This window comes from Gorilla gorilla, chromosome 13 (genome assembly GCF_029281585.2).
Source record: "Gorilla gorilla gorilla isolate KB3781 chromosome 13, NHGRI_mGorGor1-v2.1_pri, whole genome shotgun sequence".
In the NCBI taxonomy this organism is placed as follows: Eukaryota; Metazoa; Chordata; class Mammalia; order Primates; family Hominidae; genus Gorilla; species Gorilla gorilla.
Genome location: NC_073237.2, coordinates 59,071,576 through 59,095,508, shown reverse-complemented (window position 1 = coordinate 59,095,508; position 23,933 = coordinate 59,071,576). Strand labels below are relative to the sequence as shown.

The 23,933-nt window shown below is 42.2% G+C and overlaps 2 protein-coding genes across 5 annotated transcripts in view; one reads left to right on the top strand and one right to left on the bottom strand.

Moving 5' to 3' along the window:
• PLGRKT (plasminogen receptor with a C-terminal lysine) overlaps positions 1 to 23,933 on the bottom strand; it is a 270,391-nt gene that overhangs the window by 141,010 nt on the left and 105,448 nt on the right. For all 3 annotated transcript variants that reach the window (XM_063696423.1, XM_063696424.1, XM_063696421.1), the window contains one exon: positions 23,036 to 23,129. The gene's annotated coding sequence lies outside the window, so the exon portion shown is untranslated. The remainder of the gene's footprint in view (positions 1 to 23,035; positions 23,130 to 23,933) is intronic.
• Positions 8,511 to 23,933, top strand: part of PDCD1LG2 (programmed cell death 1 ligand 2) — a 61,818-nt gene continuing 46,395 nt past the window's right edge. The window contains exons 1-2 of one of the 2 annotated variants that reach the window (XM_019033592.4): positions 8,511 to 9,313; positions 21,032 to 21,100. In XM_019033592.4, coding sequence (XP_018889137.3) covers positions 21,046 to 21,100 — 55 coding nt within the window. In that variant the 5' untranslated portion in view covers positions 8,511 to 9,313; positions 21,032 to 21,045. The remainder of the gene's footprint in view (positions 9,314 to 21,031; positions 21,101 to 23,933) is intronic. The other variant, XM_019033590.4, reaches the window with a different exon arrangement.

Genomic DNA, 23,933 nt, shown 5'->3' with positions numbered 1-23,933 from the left:
CAGAGGGAAGACATCAAGAGTGGACAGAGGGAAGACACAGAGGCTGGGCTGAAGCAGGAGGAAGCTGAAAACCCTGCATGAGGCTACCACACACTGGGACTTGTTCCTGGCCCCCAACAACTCCTGCAGAAGGGATGAGTTGAACAGGCAAGGAGAAACATGCTCTTGCAATGGGTCTCTGGAATCACGACAGGAAGAGACCCCTCAACCACTGTGGACACTTGAGTTGGCAAGGAGAGCTGCTTAGAGAAGTGGTAGGGGCAGAGCTCCAGGTGATGTAGGTTTCATGTGGGAGTGTTTGTGGTGGAGTACAGCCAGCGATGTCCATCTCCCTAGGCTCAACTTGCTTCCATAGGAGACTTTAGCACCAGGAGAACTGTCGGTCCTAAATTCTGCAGGGCGGTGTTGCCCATGAGATAGGGCCAGTCTGACTTCAGCACCCTTTGGTCTGCTAGCCTTTCCCAGGGCCCCAGCCTGGCCATGCCTGCTTGCAGTGCAGCCACCAGGTACCTCCTGGGAGCCCACATCATAGCACCTGTGCTGGCAGACCATGCCAGACTGTCAGAGTGCTGCAGCAGAGTAGCCCCCATGGACACACACCAGCCCACCCAGCTCATCCCCTAACTACAGCCTCCCCCATGTCGCTTTGCCTGCACGCACTTGCCCACAGCCACCCTTCATATCACTTTGCCAGTACCTGCGTGTACAGGCAGACCTCACCTTCCCTTCCCCACCAGCATATGAGTAAGCGTGTGCCCTGCCATGCCACTGCTGCTGGTGTGAGTATACCCTGCCCCTCCTTTCCCTGAAGCACTGTCCACTGTGATGGCTATGGCATTGTCATCAGAGTGTTGTTGGGCATGGAGCTGCCAGCTCCGCCCCAGCCAGTCCCCAGCCCTGCCCCTATGCGAACACTGCCTATGGCACAAAACTAGGCACAAAAAACAGCAGGCCCACCCCTGCCCTGAGTGGCCAATGCTTCCCATGTGAATGTGCACAGGGGGCACACACAGCCCTGCATCTAGCAGCATCCTGCTCCCATGCTAATACCAACACTGGCACAAACATGTGTACAGTTGCTGGTGAGGGCCCCCCAACCTGCCTGAGCCATGCTGCCACTGCTGCTTCTATGAACACCTGCACGAAGGCTGGCACTCCGGCATCCACTAGCACCTTGCTGCAGCCAACAAGTGTGCACCCCACTGCACTGCTGCTGCCACTGCGACTGGCACATGCGACTGAGGATGGATCATGTTTCCACAGCCCTACAAAGCACTTTGGCTGGCACCATGCCTCAGAGAGTTGTGATCAGAGGTCCAGGAGCACCTCAGGCCCCTCCAACATAGCAGGTTCCTAACCTTAAGGAGCCAGAGAACAAAACCGGGGCCTGATACCAGTGCCCCAGAGTTATAACACACAGTTTGGGAGTCCTGAGCTGAGACTTGGGCCCCTAAAATCTTCCAGAAATGAAGCCAGTCTACTGAACCCACCTTATACCACAATCAAACCCCAAAGGTCATTAAATATGATATAAAAAGGGGGAAAAAAACAAAAACAGCAACATCAAAGATTGAAAGAACATCATTCTACAAAGATGAGAAAGAACCAAGATAAGAACTCTAACAACTAAAAAGCCAGATGGTCTTCTTTCCTCCAAACAATCACACTAGTTCTCCAATAAGAGTTCTTAACCAGGCTGAGATAGCTGAAATGAAAGAAATAGAATTCAGAATACTGATAAGAACAAAGATCATCGCGATTCAGGAGAACACTGAAACCCAATTTAAGGAAGCTAAGAATCACAATAAAACAATACAGGAGGTGACAGACAAAATAGCCAGTATAGAAAAGAATGTAACTAAACTGATAGAGCTGAAAAATATACTACAAGAATTTCATAATACAATTGCAAGTATTAATAGGAGAATAGAACAAGCTGAGGAAAGAATCTCAGAGCTTGAAGACTGACTTTCTGAATTAAGACAGACAAGGAGACAGTCAGACAAGAACAGAGAAAAAAGAATAAAAAGGAACAAACAAAACCTTCAAGAAAAATGAGATTATGTAAACAGACCAAATCTATGACTTATTGGTGTCCCTGAAAGAGATGGGGAGAATGGGAGCAACTTGGAAAACATATTCCAGCATATCATTCATGAGAACTTCCCAACCTAGCTAGAGAGGCCAACATTCAAATTCAGGAAATGCAGAGAACGCTCACAAGATACTTCACAAGACTGTCCCCGAGACACATAATTATCAGATTCTCCAAGATGGAAATGAAAGAAAAAAATGCTAAAGGCAGCTACACAGAAAGGAAAGGCCATCTACAAAGGGAAGCCCATCAGACTAACAGCAGACCTCTCAGCAGAAATCCTATAAGCCAGAAGAGATTGGAGGCCTATATTCAACATTATTAAAGAAAAGAAATTCCAACCAAGAATTTCATATCCAGCCAAACTAAGATTCATAAGTGAAGAAACAAGATCTTTTTCAGACAACTCAACACTGAGGTAATACATTACCACCAGGCCTGCCTAACAAGAGTTCCTGAAGGAAGCACTAAATATAATAAGGAAAGACAGTTACCAGGCTCTACAAAAATGCAGTTAAGTATATAGACCAGTGACAGTATAAAGAAACCACACAAACAATGCCCCCAATTAAAAGGCACAGAATGGCAAGCTGGATAAAGAAGCAAGACCCAATGGCATACTGTCTTCAAGGGACTCATATCACATGCAGTAATACACACAGGCTCAAAATAAAGGGATGGGAAAAAATCTACCAAGAAAATAGAAAACAGAAAAAGCAGGGGTTGCAATCCTAATTTCAGACAAAACAGACTTTAAACCAACAAAGACCAAAAAAGAAGAAGAAGGGCATTACATAATGATAAAGACTTCAACAAGAAGATATAACTATCATAAATATATATGCACCCAACACAGGAGCACTCAGATTCATAAAGCAAGTTCTTAGAGACCTTCAAAGAGACTCAGACTCCCATACAACAACAGGGGGAGACTTCAACACCCCACTGACAATATTAGACAGATCATCAAGTCAGAAAATTAAAAAAGATATTCAGGACCTGAACTTAACACTGGACCAAATGGACCTCATAGACATCTACAGAACTCTCCACCCAAAAAAAACAGAACATACATTCTTCTCACTGCCACATGGCACATACTCCCAAATCAACGACACCATCAGACATAAAACAATCATCAGCAAATGCAAAAGACCAAAATCATACCAACCACTCTGTAGAACCACAGTGAAATAAAAATAGAAATCAAGACTAAAAAAAATTGCTCAGAACCATACAATTACATGGAAATTAAACAATCTGCTCCTGCATGACATTTGGGTAAATAATGAAATAAAGGCAGAAATCATTAAGTTTTTTTAAACTAATGAGAACAAAGACACAACATACCAGAATCTCCAGGACACAGTTAAGGCAGCGTTACAAGGGAGATTTATAGCACTAGGTGCCCACATCAAAAAGTTAGAAAGGTCTCAAATTAACAACCTAACACCACAACAAAAAGAACTAGAGAAGTAAGAGCAAACCAACCCCAAAGCTAGCAGAAGACGAGAAATAACCAAAATCAGAGCTGAAATGCAGGAGAATAAGACATGAAAAACCATTCACAAGATCAATGAATCCAGGAGCTGGTTTTCTGAAAAAACAAATAAGATAGATAGACTGCTAGCTAGACTAATAAAGAAGAAAAGAGAGAAAATCCAAATAAACACAATCAGAAACAACAAAGGGAATATTACCACTCACCCCGTAGAAATACAAATAACCATCGGAGACTACTATGAACACCTCTATGCACACAAACTAGAAAATCTAGAAGAAATTTATAAATGCTTGGACACATACACCCCCAAGACTAAACCAGGAAGAAACTGAATCCCTGCACAGATGAATAATGAGCTCCATTACTGAATCAGTAATAAATAGCCTACCAACCCCCATCCCCAAAAAAATGCCCAGGACCTGACGGATTCTCAGTCAAATTCTACCAGATGTACAAAGAAGAGCTGATACCATTCCTAGAGAAATTATTCCAAAAAAATTGAGGAGAAGGGGCTCCTCCCCAGGTCATTCTATGAGGCCAGCATAATCCTGATACTAAAACCTGGAAGAGACACAATAACATCAACAAAAAACTTCAGGCCAATATCCTTCATGAACATTGATGCAAGAATCCTTAACAAAATACTAACACACTGAATCCAGCAGCACATCAAAAAGCTAATCCACCATGATCTAGTAGGCTTTATACCCAGGAGGCAAGGTTGGTTGGTTCAACATACTCAAATCAATAAATGTGATTAATTACATAGACAGGACTAAAGACAAAAACCACATGATTATCTCAATAGATGTAGAAAGGTTTTTTATAAAATTCAACATTTCTTTATGTTAAAAATGCTCAACAAACTAGGTATTGAAAGAACATGCCTCAAAATAAGAGCCAACTATGACGAACTCACAGCCAACATCATACCGAATAGGCAAAGGCTGGAAGCATTCCCCTTGAAAACCAGCACAAGACAAAGATGCCCTCTCTCACCACTCCTATTCAACATAGTATTGGAAGTCCTGGCCTGAGCACTCAGGCAAGAGAAAGAAAGAAAAGGCATCCAAATAGGAAGAAGGGAAGTTAAACAATCCCTGTTTGCAGATGACATGATTCTATATCTAGAAAACCCCTAGTCTCAGCCCAAATGCTCCTTAAGCTGATAAACAACTTCAGCAAAGTTTCAGGATACAAAATAAATGTACAAAAATCACTAGCATTCCTATACACCAGCAACAGCCAAGCCGAGAGCCAAATCAGGAACACAATTGCATTTGCAATTTCCACAAAAAAACAAAATACCTACGAATACAGCTAAACAGGGAGGTGAAAGAGCTCTACAATGAGAATTACAAAATACTGCTAGAAGAAATTAGAGATTACACAAACAAATGGGAAAACATTCCATGCTCATGGATAGGAAGAATTAATATCATTAAAATGACCAAAGCAGTTTATAGATTCAATGCTGTTTCCACCCAACTACCAGTGATATTCTTCACTGAACTAGAAAAAAATATTTTAAAATTTATATGGAACCAACAAAGAGCCCAAATAGCCAAGGCAATCAAAGCAAAAAGAACAAAGCCAGAGGCATCATCCTACCAGACTTCAAACTATACTACAAGGGTACAGTAACCAAAACACCATGGTTCTGGTACAAAAACAGACACATAGACCAATGGAACAGAATAGAGAACCCAGAAATAAGGCTGCACACCTACAATTATCTGATCTTTGACAAAGCTGACAAAAACAAGCAATGGAGAAAGGACTTCCTACTCAATAAATGGGGCTGGGATAACTGGCTAGCCATATACAGAAGATGGAAACTAGACTCCTTCCTTACACCAGATACAGAAATCAACTTAAGATGGATTAACAACTTAAATGTAAAACCTAAAACTAGACTCCTTCCTTACACCAGATACAGAAATCAACTTAAGATGGATTAACAACTTAAATGTAAAACCTGAAACTATAAAAAACCCTGGAAGACAATATAGGCAATACCATTCTGGACATAGAAGTGAGTGAAGATTTCATGACAAAGGCACCAAAAGCAATTGCAACAAAAGCAAAAATTGACAAATGGGATCTAATTAAACTAAAGAGCTTCTACTCAGCAACAGAAACTATCAACAAAGTAAACACACAACCTACAGAATGGGAGAAAATTTTTGCAAACTATGCATCTGACAAAGGTCTAATGTCCAGTATCTATAAGGAACTTAAACAAATTTACAAGAAGAAAACAAACAACCCAATTAAAAAGTGGGCAAAGAACATGAACAGGCGTTTTTCAAAAGAAGACATATACGTGGCCAACAAGCATATAAAAAAGCTCAATATTACTTATCATTAAAGAAATGCAAATCCAAATCACAATGAGAGATCCTCTCACACCAGTCAGAATGGCTATTATTAAAAAGTTAATAAGTTGGCCGGGTGCGGTGGCTCACACCTGTAATCCCAGCACTTTGGAAGGCTGAGGCAGGTAGATCACAAGGTCAGGAGATCCAGACCATCCAGGCTAACATGGTGAAACCCCGTCTCTACTAAAAATACAAAAAATTAGCCGGGTGTGGTGGCGGGCGCCTGTAGTCCCAGCTACTCAGGAGGCTGAGGCAGGAGAATGGCATGAACCCAGGAGGTGGAGCTTGCAGTGAGCTGAGATCTCACCACTGTACTCCAGCCTGGAAGACAGAGTGAGACTCCATCTCAAAAAAAAAAAGTTAATAAACAACACGCTGACAAGGTTATGGAGAAAAGGGAATGCTTATACACTATTGGTGGAGTGTAAATTAGTTCAACCATTATGGAAAGCAGTGTGGCAATTCCTCAAAGAGCTAAAAACAGAACTACCATTCAATCCAGCAATCCCATTACTGGGTATATACCCAAAGAAATGTAAATCATTCTATCACAAAGACACATGCACACACATGTTCATCATAGCACTATTCACAATAGCAAAGACATGGAATCAACCTAAATGCCCATCAACGACAGACTGGATAAAGAAAATGTGGTACATATACACCAAGGAATACTATAGAGCCATAAAAAAGAGCATGTCCTTTGCAGGAACATGGATGGAGCTGGAAGTCATTATGCTTAGCAAATTAATGCAGGAACAGAAAACCAAATACCACGTTTTCACATATAAGTGGGAGCTAAGTGATAAGAACACATGGACACAAAGAGGGGAACAACACAAACTGGAGCCTAGCTGAGGGTGGAGGCCCCAGGGAGGAGGGAGATGAGCAAAAAAAAAAAAATGACTGGGTTCTAGGCTTAGTATCTAGGGGACAAAATAATCTGTATGACAAACCTCCATGACACAAGTTTACCTATGTAAAATAAAAGTTTAACAAAAAACTAAAAAAGTTACCTATGTAAAACAAAAGTTTAACAAAAAACTAAAAAAAGTTACCTCCACCCAGAAATGCCTTTATTAACACTTTGGTTTGTACCCCTCCATTATTTTCTCTAGACATATAGATTTATGAGGCAGGCTAATGTGCTGAGACACTAGCTTGAGTTTTATTTGGCCTTGCTGTGAAAATACCTGGGCCTTCCTTTGCTTCAGGATGCCCTAAACTGTGGCGAAGCAGAGCTGAACTGCCCAAAGGAAAGTGTGAAGAGGAGAGGCAGGCCAAGCCTGGAGAAAGGCTACCCAAGAGAGAGGAAAGGAAACTGTGGTGAGTGCACCTCACTCCTAAAGAAGGACAGGAACTCTGGTAGGTGAGGTGTGTTTTCCATAGATACTAAAACTCAAAGCCACACAGGGGACATATGTCCATTCCTCAGCCAGTCACTGTGGCCAGGAAGAGAGGGTCAGGTAAGAAAATGGCAACTCCTAAGGAAACCACATGCCTGGAGCCATGGGTGTAGAAGCAGGTCCCCAGAGGAAGCACGGGTCCCACAGACACAGTCCCAACTCTTGCGGTCTAGGCAGCCACTCCCATTTGTAGGTACTACACAGCTTCGTAGTACTTCTTAAAGTACTTCTTGTTCAAGGGATGGGACGAAAAGAGGATGCATGACAAGGTGGAGGAAAGGAGATCCTTGCTTTTGTAGAAGGAACAAGGAGGCAGGGAAGGCTTAGAGGACAGGCAAGGAGAGATGTTTTCTTAAAAACATCCTCTGTCTGAGTGTTCAGCCCCACATCTCTGCTGATCCTACCCCTATAAGCACAAGGAAAAGGGCGGGAGGCAGCAGGAGAAGGATTGATCATTCAGGCCTATATTCAAGTTTGCCTTTTCTTGCCATGTGGTTTTAATCTCACCAATCACAAGCCTCAAGGTATAGTGGGGCCACTGAGGTCTGAGTTCAAATTCAGCCATGCAACTAAGGAAACATTGTTTGATCTTGGTCCTGTTTTCTCATGTGTAAAATGGGTCTAACTCTAAACCACACATTGCACTGACAATGAAATGAGGCACTATGAAATGAAGTGAGGTTAGTTGAATAATGTTCCCCCCAAATTCATGTCTACTGAGGACCTCAGAATGTGACTATATTTGGAAGTAGGGTCTACGCAGATGTAGTCTAAATGAGGTCATACTGCATTAGGGTGGGCACTAATCAAATGGATGGTATCCTCATAAGAGGAGAGGAATGTAGAGATACACACAGAAAAGAATGTCATTTGAAGATGGAGGCAGAGATTGGAGTGATACAACTATAAGTCAGAGAATGCCAAGGACTTGAGGTCATGTGTTACAGAAGCCCTAGGAAATGAGTAAATTTCCTGGCACAGCACTAAGACATGCTGGTATTCTTCATTCCATCCCTTTCCCCTATTCCTAAATGTGCTCCAGGGACAATGGGGAAGCTGGAGCACATATAAGAATAGGGGAAAGAGAGGGAATAAAAGGGTGTTAAAAACTCTCAAGGGATGTTAAAAAAAAAACTCCCAACAAACCAGGTATTGAAGGAACATACCTCAAAATAATAAGAGCCATCTATGATGAACCCACAGCCAACATCACACTGAATAGGCAAAAGCTGGAAGGATGCCCCTTGAAAACCGGCACAAGACAAGGCTGCCTTCTCTCACCACTCCTATTCACCATACTATTGGAAGTCCTGGCCAGAGCAATCAGGCAAGAGAAAGAAAGAAAAGGCATCCAAGAAGGAGGAGAGGAAGTCAAACTACCCATGATTGCAGATGACATAATTTTATATCTAGAAAATCCCATAGTCTCAGCCCAAAAGCTCCTTAAGCTGATAAACTTCAGCAAAGTTTCAGGATCCCACATGAACATACAAAAATCACTAGTATTCCTAAACACCAACCATAGCTAAGCCAAGAGCCAAATCAGGAATGCAATCCCATTCACAGACAAACTGCTAAAAGCAAAACCAAAACTTTCCAAATAAGCCAGGCTTTCGTCAGTTCCTCAGAACTAGTTCTGGTTTGACTCACTCTCATGTTACGGCAAACCTTAAGCTGAATGATCAACTTTTCTTCTCTTGATGAATATATCTTAATGCCAAATTTTGAGTGCTTTTTTGTTACCCATCCTCATATGTCCCAGCTAGAAAGAATCCTGGGTTGGAGCTACTGCATGTTGATGGTTTTGTTTTTCCTTTTGGCTGTTCATTTTGGTGGCTACTATAAGGAAATCTAACACAAACAGCAACTGTTTTTTGTTGTTTTCTTTTGCATCTTTACTTGTGGAGCTGTGGCAAGTCCTCATGTGAGTAACAAGTGGGTTGAGATACTCTCATACTGTTTATGTTGTGGACCATGATGAGGCTGCCGGGGTGGGGGAAGGGTGGCCCACCTTCTCTCCACACCATTTGAGGCAAGAGACATTCTGCCTCAGAAATTGTGCTGAGGAGCACAAATAAGCTAATGTCCTCCTGCCCCAGATTTCTCTCACTTGTTCCTATGCATATTGTTCTTGCTGCTCAGTTTTATAAGGTGAGATATTTTCTGCATCAAATATGTGCACTGTAAAATAATATAACTATTCTTAAGATTGTCTCTCAGCTTAGAGTTTTCGGAGGCTTAATGGTGAAGAACTTAAAAATCTGTTTTCCTATGACTGACATCTGTTTGTGATTATCCATTTAGCAGACAGTGATCACTCCAGGCTGGCCTTTGTTTACAAGCTATGCCTAAGAGTCAGCTGTTGGTGGGGGCGGAGGGGGGGGGGGGGTTGGGGGCGGGAGAACAAAAACAAAAAACCCAAAACTATTATCTTAATAACTTATAGAGGTAATCATTATTGAACAAAAGCATGATTTGGGGACTATGGAAAGGCTTATTTTTTCCATATAAAATGATCAGAGAAAAGGTAGAAAAATTAAACAGAACTGAAATAATTGCTATTGATTGCTCACCGCCTGGATGCACTGAGTAGAAGAGCAAAGGCAATGGGTTCATGTGGAGGGGATGGAGGTGGAGAGGCTAAGCCTGAGTGAGATTACCAACTAATCAGGACTTTTAACCCAAAAATACTATGGCTCTGAGGGGCAGGGAATGAGAGACCTAAATTGACAAAATGCAGAGTAAAAATATTCAGTGTGAGCAGTAATGAGACAGTTTTATCAGGGTCAAATATGGAGTTGGCCTGGATGTCCTCCAAGCTCCTTTCCAGGCCTAAGATTCTGTGAGTGGATGAACAATCCTGCTCCTGCTGCTCTTGCCACTGGAACCTGATCTATTTGCCTTCATTATTTGAGGTCTCCCCATCATCAGGCTCTTTGTTGTCTGCTGCTTCAGGGTGTCTTCTCCCCAGATTTCTCCTGTTGGTGAGCTTTTCCATTGAACTGGAGCTCCTCACAGGCAAGAAGCACACCTTTAAGGTTCTCTGAGTCCCAAGTTCCTAGTGCAGTACCTGGCAATACACATAGGTGCTTATTGGGTGCTTTCCGAATTGTTGAATGGATTTATTTGATGAAATATCAGGAGAATCACCAGAAATGAAATGTTCATGTAATGGACAGGGGGAAGTTTGAGGTTGATTTGAAAAAGGAGATGGTAGAGACAGTATTATGGGTCATGCTTCAGAGTTTATTTGCTTTACAATACATTGGACAGCAACCAATAGATTGTTGTGTGTCATTTTAATTCCACATGCTAATGTCCAAATATGTCATATGTCTTAATTGTTGCATACTTGGGTTACTCTGTAAAGGGGCAACTGTAGTATCACCTCCTCATGCCACACCCTGCTCCACTGTAGCTGGGCTCGATAACCTTCAAATCAACTCACAGAATTCCAGGACAGACAAGAGCATCTGAAAGGTTATCTAGCCCCAGTCACCTCTGATGCCTTCCAGCTGTCTCTAACACACCTGTGGGCTGACTTCCAGTTCTTAGTCTTCACGGCTCCCTATGATGAACTGCCCCTGCTTTGAGGGATTTTCCTCCATTGCCTCAGAAGTACTGCCCTGGGGGAGCTTCTGATGCTCTTCTGACCACCTTGTCTCTGCCTTTTTCACTAGTCCTCTGTTCCTGCTCTCCAAATTTTGGGACGTTCCTGAGTTCAGATCTTTTCTTTATAATCTTTCTTTTATATTCTCCCCATCAGATGGTTCATTCATTCCTCAATATTAACTAACATTTCCATATTAGAAATAACTTCCTTATCTTTAGCCCTAAATTTTGTCCCAAACTCTGGACCTATAATTTTTTGGAATGCTTATGCCTTGCCCAGACTAAAACCAAACTTACTGTCTTCCCTCTAAAATCAGCTCCCGATCTTCTATTTCTCCCTGCCACCCCTTCCTCCCCCATGGCTCCAATATTGTCTTGCCAGTCTGGTCTTAAAACCACAGTCAATCTTGTTGCTTTTCTCTTTGTCTCTTGTGCATGACTGATCAGCAGTCAATTGTTTTGTCAATTGTCTTATATGTTTCTTCTTCCTCTTCCTTGCTTCCTTTTTCTGACCTGAAGTTAGGGTCTTGTTACCAAACATCTAGAAGAATACAGTGACCCCCTAATTGAGTGGCTGTCTACCAATTCCACCCACCCTCAATTCTATACTCAAAAAAAAAATTAGATGTAATCTTTTTCAGATACTCCTTTGGTATTGTCACTTAGTTTTTGAGTGACTGCCACTATTTCCCGATTGGCAGCTCTGCCTGGCATTAAGCTCTTGACATTCTCAACCTAAGTGTCCAGCCAAGTTACTCTGTTCATTGTCCCCTCAACACGCCTGTGCATTTGCACCTCTGAGACTGCTTCTGAGTCAGCTATGCACTGCCCTTTAGAATAGCTTCAACCCCAAATCCTACCAGTGCTTCAAAGGCCCAGTTCAAATCCTACCCCTCTGGGAAGTCTCCCTTCCTTTAGTCAACTTCTAGGGCTTTTGCAGTTTTATCACTTGTTTTACATCAGTTTTACTATTTTTCATGTGTGAGAGTTTTAACCTTCCAATTACGGTACAGTGTCTTTAAGGGCAAGGGCCCTTTCTTAGAGGAAACCCTCTATGAATTCTCCAATGATAAATTATTCTATGAATTCTCACAACTAATATAAAGGCTTATAAAAAGTGGGAACTCATTGTTTATTGCTTAAAAAATTGAGATTTAATTTTAACTTAAATGCTCTATTAAATTGAGTAGAATAGCATCTTAAGGCTACTGGTAGCCTATCTATGCCACAGATGGTTTAGAGATCAAATAATTACTCATATACCTATGACAGCAGAGTACTGGCTCTAAGATCCCCCCAGAACTCAAATACCTATTGGGTTTGTCAGGCAACAAAAATAAGTGAATCCAGCTAGGTCTAATACAATGGAAAATGGTAGGACCTGGGGCAAACTCTGCATAACTTGCCCAAAGGCATTCAAATTCAGATTATGTTCAGACATTGCTAATTACAATTAGTGTCTTAGACACTTGGCTTCAAAACAGTGGTTAGTTCAGGTATTTCAGATCAATTGGGTATGCATTTATCTAGGTCTTCATGGATAGCCGGGCTCTGCTAGACACTGGGAGAGGGAAGAGGCAAATGGGATAAGACTGGCAGTATTTAACAAAGAATGAAGTATTTTACAAACATGATCCTTTAGGCTGGTTATTGTTACACAAACGAATGATTTGCTAGGATTCTTGAGATATTTCCATAGAATGTCTATGCCTCACTTATTGCACAGACCAGAGAATGCCATAAAAGCACTGGCTGTGTCTTATTTACCCTTGTATACTAGAGCTTGGCACATAGTAAATACCAAGTAAATGTTTTGAATAAAAGAAAGAGATAATTAAAGCTTCAGCACCACAATTATTTGTATTTCATCTATCAATTTGGAAATAGATCTCCACAGACAGTAGAAATGGCAAGAAACTAGGCCTATAGCAACCAAGAAGTGAAACTGCTAGAACCTACCATCATTTCTGATCCTCTTGCAAATTTTGCTTGAAAAAAATTTCCTCATTTTCTGTTTACGAACTTATCCTCAGAATTTACAGATGTTTCCTTGATTTCTCTGGAAAGATACAACTTCCTAATGCAATTGAGTAAATTGATACTTCTTATGTAGAAATAAGCAGAATAAGCTGGGCAAGGTAGCCCACAACTATAGTCTCAGCTACTTGGGAGGCTGGGGCAGGAGGATCACTTGAAGCCAGAGTTTGCTTGAGGCCAGGAATTCGAGGCTGCAGTGCTCTATGATCACACCTGTGAATAGCCACTACACTCCAGGCTAGGCAATGAGTGAGACCTAGTCTCTGAAGAAAAAAAAAAAAAGACAAAATAAGATCAAAATTGAGTATGAACTGATAAATACAAGGCAGACAAGAAATATCCTGAGAGGCGCAATAGTTCTGCAGACATTTGCTTGGGAAGCTCAGTAGAGGATTTATGAAGGAGGTAGCCCTGAGTGAGTCTTAAAAAATGGGTAGACTTTTACCAGGCAAGATCTTAGTGAAGTTAGTGAGAGGAGTGGTCACATAGGAATTCATGGGATTTTTAGACCAAAGATTACCACCCTTATAAGTGATAATGACGATGAATGTGAAGAATGTTTACCACTTGCAAAGTATTTTTCACATACCTTGTCCAAGTTCCCACGAGCATTTCTGTTCACTACCTGTGGTTTGGTCAAGAGACCCAGATATTAGAGAACTTGTTGATTTCTAGTTTCTAACTCCACCCAATACTATTAAGATGAAAATGGATAGCCACATAGGAACAGACATCAATAAACATACTTACAAAACACAAGTGAATTTTAAAAGGGGAGACTAAAGAGGTGGCATGGTTATTTGAACATGTTCATTTTTGTCTCCTGGAGAAAAGTCAGCACAATGCTCATTCAGCTGAAGAAGTGTTTCTGTTACAGCTCTTTCAGTCCACCATTCGGCAGGTCCTGAATTCTTGTCCCTTGTCCAGAAAAAATGAGGTATGTGGACAACTGGAGGGTGAGCAAGGCGGAGAGGAGCTTCGTTGAGTGACAGAACAGCTTTCAGGAGACCCAAAGTGGGTAGCACTTTTCCATAGGCAGGAAATGAGTGTTCAACTCTCAACAGAGAGGAGACCCACAATGGATAGCTCCTTACCACAGGCAGGTCATCCCAGAGAGTTGAGGAGACCCAAGCCAGGCACAGTGGCTCACACCTGTAATCCCAGCACTTTGGGAGGCCGAGGCGGGTAGATCACGAGGTCAGAGTTCGAGACCAGCTTGGCCAAGATGGTGAAACTCCATCTCTACTAAAAATATGAAAAATTAGCCAGGTGCAGTTGTGCACGACTGTTGTCCCAGTTACTCAGGAGGCTGAGGCAGGAGAATCACTTGAACCCGGGAGGCGGAGGATGCAGTGAGCCGAGATCACACCACTGCACTCCAGCCTGGGTGAGAGAGCAAGACTCCATCTCAAAAAAGAAAAGAAAAGAAAAGAAAGAAAGAAAGAAAGAGGAGACCTGAAGTGAGCAACTCCTTCCCCCAGCTGGGAGTCCCAATGTCTGTTCAAGTCTGGCTGAGTCCAGGGTTTTGTTTGTTTGTTTTGTTTTTTTGAGACGGAGTCTCACTCTGTCACCAGGGCTGGAGTGCAGTGGCACAATCTCGGCTCACTGCAACCTCTGCCTCCCGGGTTCAAGCGATTCTCCTGCTTCAGCCTCCTGAGTAGCTGGTATTACAGGTGCCCACCACTACACCCAGCTAATTTTTTGTATTTTTAGTAGAGATGGGGTTTTGCCATGTTGGCCAGGCTGGTCTCAAACTCCTGACCTCGTGATTTGCCTGCCTCGGCCTCCCAAGTGCTGGGATTACAGGCATGAGCCACTGAGCCCGGTCAAGTCCAGGGTTTTTACAGGCTCAGAAGGGAGGAAGAGTGTGCTGATTGGTCCATGGGCAGCCATGGAAGGGCCCGGAAAAAGCACTGTAAGTTCTTACCCCAGGCTGTGGACTCCACCCACAATTGGCAACCTGGCTCCCAGGCTTTGGGCCATCCCTGGCTTGAAGGTTGGGTTTCACCAGGGACCTAACCCCTTTCCGCCAAGGAACCTGTCTCCCTCTTGCCATCAACATGCTGTCCATGATGCCCAGGCTGTTTGTGCCGAGGGGTGCCTGCAGGCCTGCCCTGAGCCACCCTCAGCCCCTGCTCAGCCTCCCTCTGTGCTTGTCAGCACCCAACATCTGGAAGAGGTCGAGGAAGCAGGGGGCTAGTGTGTCAGTACCACCCTGAGCACCCACATGCCTGGCCGGGTTGTGACAGCACCTAGGCTTGGCCACAACTTTGCTTCACCCAGTAGCAGGTGCCAGGAGTGGGGAGAGGCCAGGGAGTGGGAGCAGGCACTTTCAACCTTGTGGGAGCAGGGGACTTCCTGGGTCCCTGAGAGTACAGAGATGGCTGGGTCCAGAGCCACTGCTGGGCAGCTACAGGGGTGCCTGGGAGCATGTGGTTCCCACCCCGCCAACTCAGTACGGGGCGGGACTCCCACCTGTTCTTGGCCTCCCTGGCCACACCTCCACTGCTGCAGCTGCTCTAAACGGGCAGCTGCTGCCATCACTGTGAGCTATGATTGTGCCACTGACTCCAGCCTGGGCAACAGAAAGAGACCTATATGGTATGTTAAATGGTAATGACTGCTTTGGGGGAGAAAAGATGACTAAGGATTGTTGGGAATGCTGGGGTAGGGTTGGAGTGCTCTTGCAATTTTACATAAGACAGTCTCAGGAGAAAAAACAATGAAAGTGTCCGGGTAGAGGGACATGTACGCTGGCAGCAAGGTCTTCCCTTAGGGATTGGATCTGTGGAAGAGGCCACACAGGCCTGGAAGCAGGCTTAAGGCCATTCAGGCTAGGAATTCCAGTGTTTCAAAGACAGACTGCAATGGATGGCGGTTGGTAGGTCAAAAGCTCCAGATAACATCTCTCAGCCCTGCAAACACCTTACCCTCAGGGAGAAGGATGGGCACAGTGGGGTCCTCTAAAGCATGGGGTCCAGGACAGAGGGCCCTCTTGTCTTGGCTGTTGAAAAAACTGGGTTTTACACTGAGTGAAATGTTGAGCCATCGGAAGGTTTTAAGCAAATATGGTTTGACTTTTATTTTTTAAAAACCACTCTGGCTGCAGAATCAACTGCAGGAAGGCAAAACTGGAATCATAGAATCCGGTTGTTAGACTAATGAAGAAATCACCATGAGAAATGACAATGACTCTGACTGACATGGAAGCAGTGGAGGTGGTGAGAAATGGTCAGATTCTGGATATATTTGAAGGAAGGGCCAATAGGGTTGGTTAATGAATCAGATGTAGAGTGAGAAAAGAAAGGACTCAAGATGACTCCAAGGTTCTTGTCCTTCACCTCAATAAGTGGAGGATGGAGCAGAGGAAGGCAAGACTAGAAGGTAAAAATAGCAGTGAGAAGGCTCTGCTATAGTATAAGAAGAAATGATAAGAAGCTGAATTAAGGTGATGGCAGTGGGGTGGAAGAAAGGAGAGCCACCATGCAAAAAGTATCCAGGAGGGAGAATTAACAGGACTAGGGGATGGGCCATATTTGCAAGATGAGAAATGCAGAGGTCTAAGATTCTAGCTTAAGGTGGGTGTTGCTACTATTAGCATAATAGGAAAACAAGGCACAAAGACTTTTCAAAATTTGTCCAAGGTGTTAGAGGCTTACAATTTGTAAAACCAGGATCAAACCCAGATGTGTCTGATTTTAGAGCCTGAGCTCTTACTCATTGCATAAACCATATTTTCCCTAGAGGAGGATTAGTAGGAAAGGAAGCTGCTGGTTGGAAAGTATCTTTATAGCAGTGTCTGTTCCTCGGTTTGCTCAAGGAGACAGTGTGCCAGGAAAGTCCCCGTGGAAGGGCAAGGAAGAAGGGGAAGTTAAAGCCAGTGGCAGGTGATCCAGGAATCTTTTCTGTTGCTAGAGCTATGTTACATGCTGTCCTTTCATGCTCTAAAAATAAGAGTGCTGGCAAGTGCCAGGCCTGTTGGTGCAGCTTAAGATGATACCTTTCTTGGATATATATGCATTTGAATAAGGAAGGCTAAGGTATGCCATGAGGATTTCCCTGTGGAAAGCACTTAATTCTGTTCCCAGTTGTTACCTGCTGTAAGATCTCCCTTTCTAAAATAAAAACAAGAATACAGCTCACTGAGGACCTTACATTTCCCTCTAGCTACTGACTCATTTCTCTTCTCCTTTTTATAGCAGTCTTCTTGAGGGAGTTGCCTATATTTGTTGCCACATCTTTACCATTCTCTTTTGAACCTATTCAAGCTTTCATCTGTACAAAACTCACTGATACTGTGCTTGTCAGGATCATCCATGACCTCCATACTGCTAAATGCAACTCTCAAGAGTATTTGGCTCTACTGATCACTCCTTTGTAGCACTGTGTTCTAAAATATAGGTTTTATTATTATTTAGGTATGGTGAGGCCAATATATCAGGAAATGACTGTCATTGAAAAAAGTATGTTGTACTCACAGATCCCAAGAGAAGGGGGCACACCATGCCACAAAGGGCCACATGGGGAAGCACCAGGGTCAGCCAGGAGGCGGGTGGGGGTGCGCAAGATCTTTATTGTGGTTTCAACAGGAAGAAATGGGTGAAGCAGGGTGAGTGGATTTAGGATTAGCTGATATAAATAATTTCAGCAGGCTCTGGGGCATAGGGGCTGTCCCTAGTCTTCTGGTACTTGGCCCTGGGGTGATTAGGGCAGGTGCATAGTGTTGGGAATGTGAAAGCCCCCAATAAATGAGGCAGTTGTGGGTATGGGCTCTGAAATGGGTTGGTTTGCATTTGAAAGGTGTGCTCATGGGCAAGTGGTTTACTCTCTCTTAGAGGTTAGAATTGGCTAACCCTGGGAGGGGCAGTCCCTTCAGGGTCAGCAAGGCCCCAAGTGTCAAAGCATCAGAATACAGAAAATAAAATGCATGGATAATACACACTGCCATTTGCCTTTGTACCCTTCCTTTCAATCTTCTCTGCTGGTGACCACTCTTCACAAAGATCTATAAATGTTGGAATACCCCATGTCTCAGTCCTTGGGCACTCTCTTTCCTATCTTTCTGTAGGTGATGTAATGCAGATATCCATGACTTTAAATCTTTAACACTTCTGCATTGATGACTCCTAAATTTACATCTCTACCCCACCTGCCTACTAAACACCTCCACTTGGATATCTAATAGGCATTTCAAACCAAATCTACAACAAATGTAACTCTTTTTCCCCTTCCTTAATTTGCTTCTCCCTCAGCCTTCTCCATTTTAATAAACAGCATCTCCATTGCCTTAGTGACTCAAGCCCCAAACTTAGGAATTTTCCCAGATTTCCCTATTTTTCTCAAACTATATATCCAGCCTGTCAGCAGTTCCCTTCAGGTCTTTTTTCAAACTATAGAAGGCCTTAATAAAGGAAAGACATGCTGTATTCATGAATTGGAAGACTAAATATTATTCAGCTGGCTGTATTCCCCAAATTGATCTATGGATTCAATGCAATCCCTACCAAAATTCCAGCTTCCTTTGTCTGCAGAAATGAGCAAGTTGACCCTAAAATTCATTTGAAAATGTAAGGAAGCCCAAATAGCCCCCTAAAAAAAATCTTGAAAAAGACCAACAAAGTTGGAGGACTCACACTTTCCAGTTTCAAAACTTACTGCAAAGCTACAGTAGTCAACACTGTGTGGTACTGACATAGGATAGACATATAGTTCAATAAAACAGAATCGAGAGTCCAGAAATACATCCTTATATATATGATCAATTGATGTTTTGCAAGGGTGCCAAGACAGTTCAATAGGGAAAGAATAATTTCCTCAACAAATTGTACAGGCACAACTGAATGCCCACAATCAATAGAACAAATTTGGAACTAAAGTTCTTATATTTAGGTTCTTGATCCATTTTGTTTAATTTTTGTATATGGTATGAGGTAAGGCTCCAAATTTGTTCTTTTGCATGTGGACATCCAGTTGTCCCTGTACAATTGCTCCATTTATATTTATCTTAGCAGAAAATACAGATGTAAATCTTTGTGACCTTGACTAAGCAACGGTTTCTTAGGTATTACACCTAAAGCACAAACAATAAAAGAAAAAAGTAGATAAATTGGATTTTTTTACTTAAAATCAATTTGTGTTTCAAAATTAAATAAAATCAAAATTAAATTAAAACATTTATCCTTCACAGGATTCTATCAAGAAACTGAAAAGACAATGTGCAGAATGGGAAAAAATATTTCCAAATCATATATTTGATAAATAGCTTGGCAATTCCTCAAAAAGTTAAATATAGAATTACCATTTAATTCAGCAATTCTACTCCTACATATGTACCTGAGATAATTAAAAGTATACATAGACAAAGACTTGTATATGAGTTTTCATAGGAACATTATTCATAATAGCCAACAAGCAGAAACAATCCAAATGACCATCAACTGATGAATGGGTAAGCAAAATGTGGTATATCATACAATGGAATATTATTTAGTCACAAAAAGGAATGCAGTACTGATATGTGCTACAATACAGATGAACCTTGACAACATTATGTTCAGTGAAAAAAGCCAGCCACGAAAGTCCACATATTGCTTGATTCCATTTTTATGAAATATCCAGAATAAGCAATTGATAGAGACAGAAACTAGATTAGTGGTTGCCAAGGGCCATAGGGAAAGGGAAGGGGAAATAGGAAGTTTCTGCTAATGGGTAAGGGGTTCCTTTTCAGGGTAATGAAAATGTTCTAAAATTGGATAATAGTGTTTGTTGCACAACTCTGTGAACATACTAAAAACCACAGAGTCATGCACTTAAAAAAGTTTGTGTTTTAAATATATATACACACTTATACATATATAACCCTCTTTTGTATATCAATTATACTTTAATAAAGGTGTTGAAATTTTTAAAATAAAATTTTAAAACAAAGAAAAAATATATAAACTCGCCAACAGACCACTTCTCACCCCTACTAGCCCCTCTACTCTAAGCTATCAGCATTTCTGCAAACACATTCCTAACTGATCTCACTGCTTGTAATCTTGCCAGCAACCTCTCCCTCTCAGCAATAGTCTATTGCCTACACCAAAGCTTAGTTGTCTCTTAATGATGTAAATGAGGTTCTATCATTCTCCTGACCCAAACCCTCCACTGCTTTTCATCACACTCAGAGCAGCTCTGCTGTTACCTGATTTAGATGTATGGCTCCAACAGATTTCCCTTGAAGAAATGATTCCATGGCTGATAAAAGTTGGAAAGCCTCCTCAGTTTCAGACCATTATCAGATTAGCTGTGTGCTCTGTCCCTTTCCTCAATCATAAGAAGTCCATGGATAAAGAAAGCTTCAGAGTAAAGGAGAAAGCATGGGAGGTACAGCAGGACCCAGGTGGGGCATTCGCAGCCCCCACCCTCATCAGAGCCAGTTCCCTACTCTCCCTGTCTAAACCTCTTAGTAAGAGGTAGTTCAAGAGAGGGGCAAACTCAACTCCAGCACTCAAAAGCACTTGACTACTTTGCTCAGTCAACTAGCAAGTATTTATTGAGAATGTAGCTCTGTTCTATGGAGTCTTATTTTCAAGTGTCAGACTCCCAGACATCCAGTCGAGGTAAAGAAGATGGTGTCCATTATTCATTTGACAAACAAAGTTGGGGTTCAAGGGCCAGCTATTGAAAAAAGCTATGGAAAGCTTCATGAGACGTGCAGGTAACTGCCAATATGTGTGGTTCACAAGGACTGGTTCATATTCAGAAACGGCCATTAGAAAAGGAAGAAGAACTTCTCATTTGGATTTATAAAGAGTGTCTTGTTTACTCTTAATTTATATCTTCTCTTCTCCAGGAAATCAACCTATAACTTCTCCTCCCAGCTCCACTCTACCACGGTCTGTCACCCTCCCCAAATGATTTGTTATTCCCCTGTTTTCAAAAGTGAACAAAGAACCAAAGACCCAGCAAAGATTCACAAGGCCCTGAGACTTTCAATTGTCTATTTCAGATCAAATACAGAACATGATCTTCCTCCTGCTAATGTTGAGCCTGGAATTGCAGCTTCACCAGATAGCAGGTAAGAAGGGACAAAGGGAGAGGCTTAAGAAAGAAGAGCAGGTGGTGGTTCCTAGCCAAAGCCAAAAATGAAAATGTGGTCCTCAGGCTGAGGGCTTTCTTTGAGAGGATGTATGATTTCTGGGCTATTCCAAGCACCACACACAAAAAAAAGAGTCCCCATGCTGGCTTATACATGCCAATGTCCCTATCTGACAGAAATGGGGACTGAGAATATTGCTCCATCTATTCCCACTATCCAGTGAGGGTAATGACAAGAAGACAGGATCACTCAGACCATGTAAATCTAAACTGACACAAGAGGGCAAGGGTTGAGTTCCCTTAAAGGTGAGATGCCAAGCAGCTGTCCCCTTCCTTTCTGGCAGGGAGAGTAAGGAGACAATGGCCAGGGAACACCGTTACTCTAAAGATAATGTCTTGAAGACATTCTGCATATTATTAGTTGTTTCTGTGAGTTTCTCTTTTGAAAAGCAACAATAGCAGCTGTTGGTCATTCATACCTTAATGTGGTTTACTGAGTCTTCCTAAAACCCAAATGAACAATGAACCTTAAGGCTATCCCTTTGGACTTGAAGAAAGGACTTCTATTGGAGGATGAGAGTGAGCAGAAAGAAAAGCAGTTTCACAGTTGGTTGTTCTCCTGGGGAAGGTAGTTCAGACCATTCGAGGGTGTAGTTAGAACCATGAGTGCACTATTTTGGATGAACACCAGGAGGTAAGAGAGTAAGATAGAGGTGTGGACAGAGGATTAAGTCCTCAAGACAATAGCCCCAGCCCCATGGGAAATCATCTTTCTGCCCATGATTGAGAAATAATGGCTCTCTTGGCACTTGATAATCTTTCGAAGAGCTTTCTCCTCCCTACTAGCTGGTTCCAGATCACTCTTTACCCAGTCACATTCCTCTCACTCCCTTGAGCTGCCCAGCCTGGTCTGGCACTAGAGACATGCACTTGGGGCCCTCCTCAAAGGAAGACCCTGAGATATTCTGCTTACTTCTACTCTTCTCCTGCCTGCAGGGCCAGCTAAAGGAACTTTTCACGTTTTCTTTGCAAGGAACCCTGCCTGGCTGGAATTTTAGAGACAAGCAAAAGGGGCAATAACTTCCATGCTACAAAACAGCTTCAAGTTTCCATAGAATGATAAGGGAAATGAGGGCCAAAAGACACTGTTCCCCATCCTGTGGCAGGACTGGGGGCTTCAGGAGAAAACTTGGGGAATGTGTAACCTCTGTGGGTTTGTAGCTTAAAAACACTGAGATCCTGGGTTTTATGTCTTTGTTTTTTGCCTTTTCTCTTAAGAAAGGAGTGAGCTAGGGTGACAAGGGGCAACATTTTTTATCCCTCATTGGCTCTTTCTACAGAGGAAGGATCTTTTCTTCTAAGATAATCAGCACAAGACAATGAAGATAGGCACTAGCTCCCAGTTAGGTATACTAATGGGGCAAAAGGAAGAGCATTTACATTTATTGAGGATTCACTAAATGCCAGATACTGTGCTAGGCAATTTACATATGGTATAGTTCATTTAATCTTCACAACAATCATTTTGCAGGTGAGGGAACTAGAACTCAGAAAAGGTACTTAATTTCCCCGAGATTACATAGTTATTAGGTGACACAGGCAAGATTTCAACAAAGCTAATGTCCTTTCTACTTTACTGTGCTACCATGATGATGGTAATCAAAAATGGCAGACAACTCATAAATCTTCCAACTTTGGAATAAGTTTTTGCACTGAAGTCTGAATATGGATACGTATTGAATGTTTATTCTGGATATTCACAGAATCAAAAAATATGTGTAATGAATTATGTTGCTGAATTAACTGAAAGGAAAGTAAAAATGTAGTGCTTTCTCACTTTCTTCATGAATTTGGAATTCTTTTCTGCTTTCCACTATGCAGATAACATCAGTTCAAACAAATATTAAATACCTACCTAAATTAGAATGCCTTCTCCTCATGGGATTTTTAAAAAATCTTGTCATTTCATGTCTCTTTAATTAAAGAGTTTTGATTTCAGAGGAGGGTACCTGCAAAAGAAAACAACAAAAAAACTAAAGGATCTGAGAAATAATTAGTGTTTACTTCTGGGGAGGGGAGGAGGTCTGGGATGGGGGTAAAAAGGATAGTCTTATCTATTATGTATATTCAGGTGTTTTTTTTTTTACAAGAAGCATGTATTAGGTATTATTTGTATAATAAAATATAATTTTAAAAATACAAGAAATTTCTCATATAAAAATATGAAAGTAATCAGACTGCAACACTCAGTGCCTGAGACAGAGAGCTACAGCTATCAGGGTGTCCAGACAGACAGAAGATTACATTTTCTTCCTTGCTCCTTGTACAGCCCCAGACCTGCATGCTTCATTGAAAAGAAAAGAAGATACCTGAATTAAATCAATGTGATGCTTAGTACCCTATCAGTGCACATTTCTTTTCTATTTTTAAATTTTAAAAATAACACTTGGCCAGGCGCAGTGGCTCACGCCTATAATCCCAGCCCTATGGGAGGCCGAGGCGGGTGGATCACCTCAGGTCAGGAGTTCGAGACCAGCCTGGCCAACATGGTGAAACCCCTCTGTACTAAAAATACAAAAATATTAGCCGGGCATGGTGGCGGCCACCTATAATCCAAGCTACTCAGCTGAGGCAGAAAAATTGCTTGAACCCAGGAGGCAGAGGTTGCGGTGAGCTAAGATCATGCCACTGTATTCCAGCCTGGGTGACAGAGTGAGATTCCATTTAAAAAAAAAAAAAGAAAAAAAAACACTTATGGCGGTATTCTCAGTCATTACAAATAAATAAAAACAATCCATATGCCCTGGAGAATT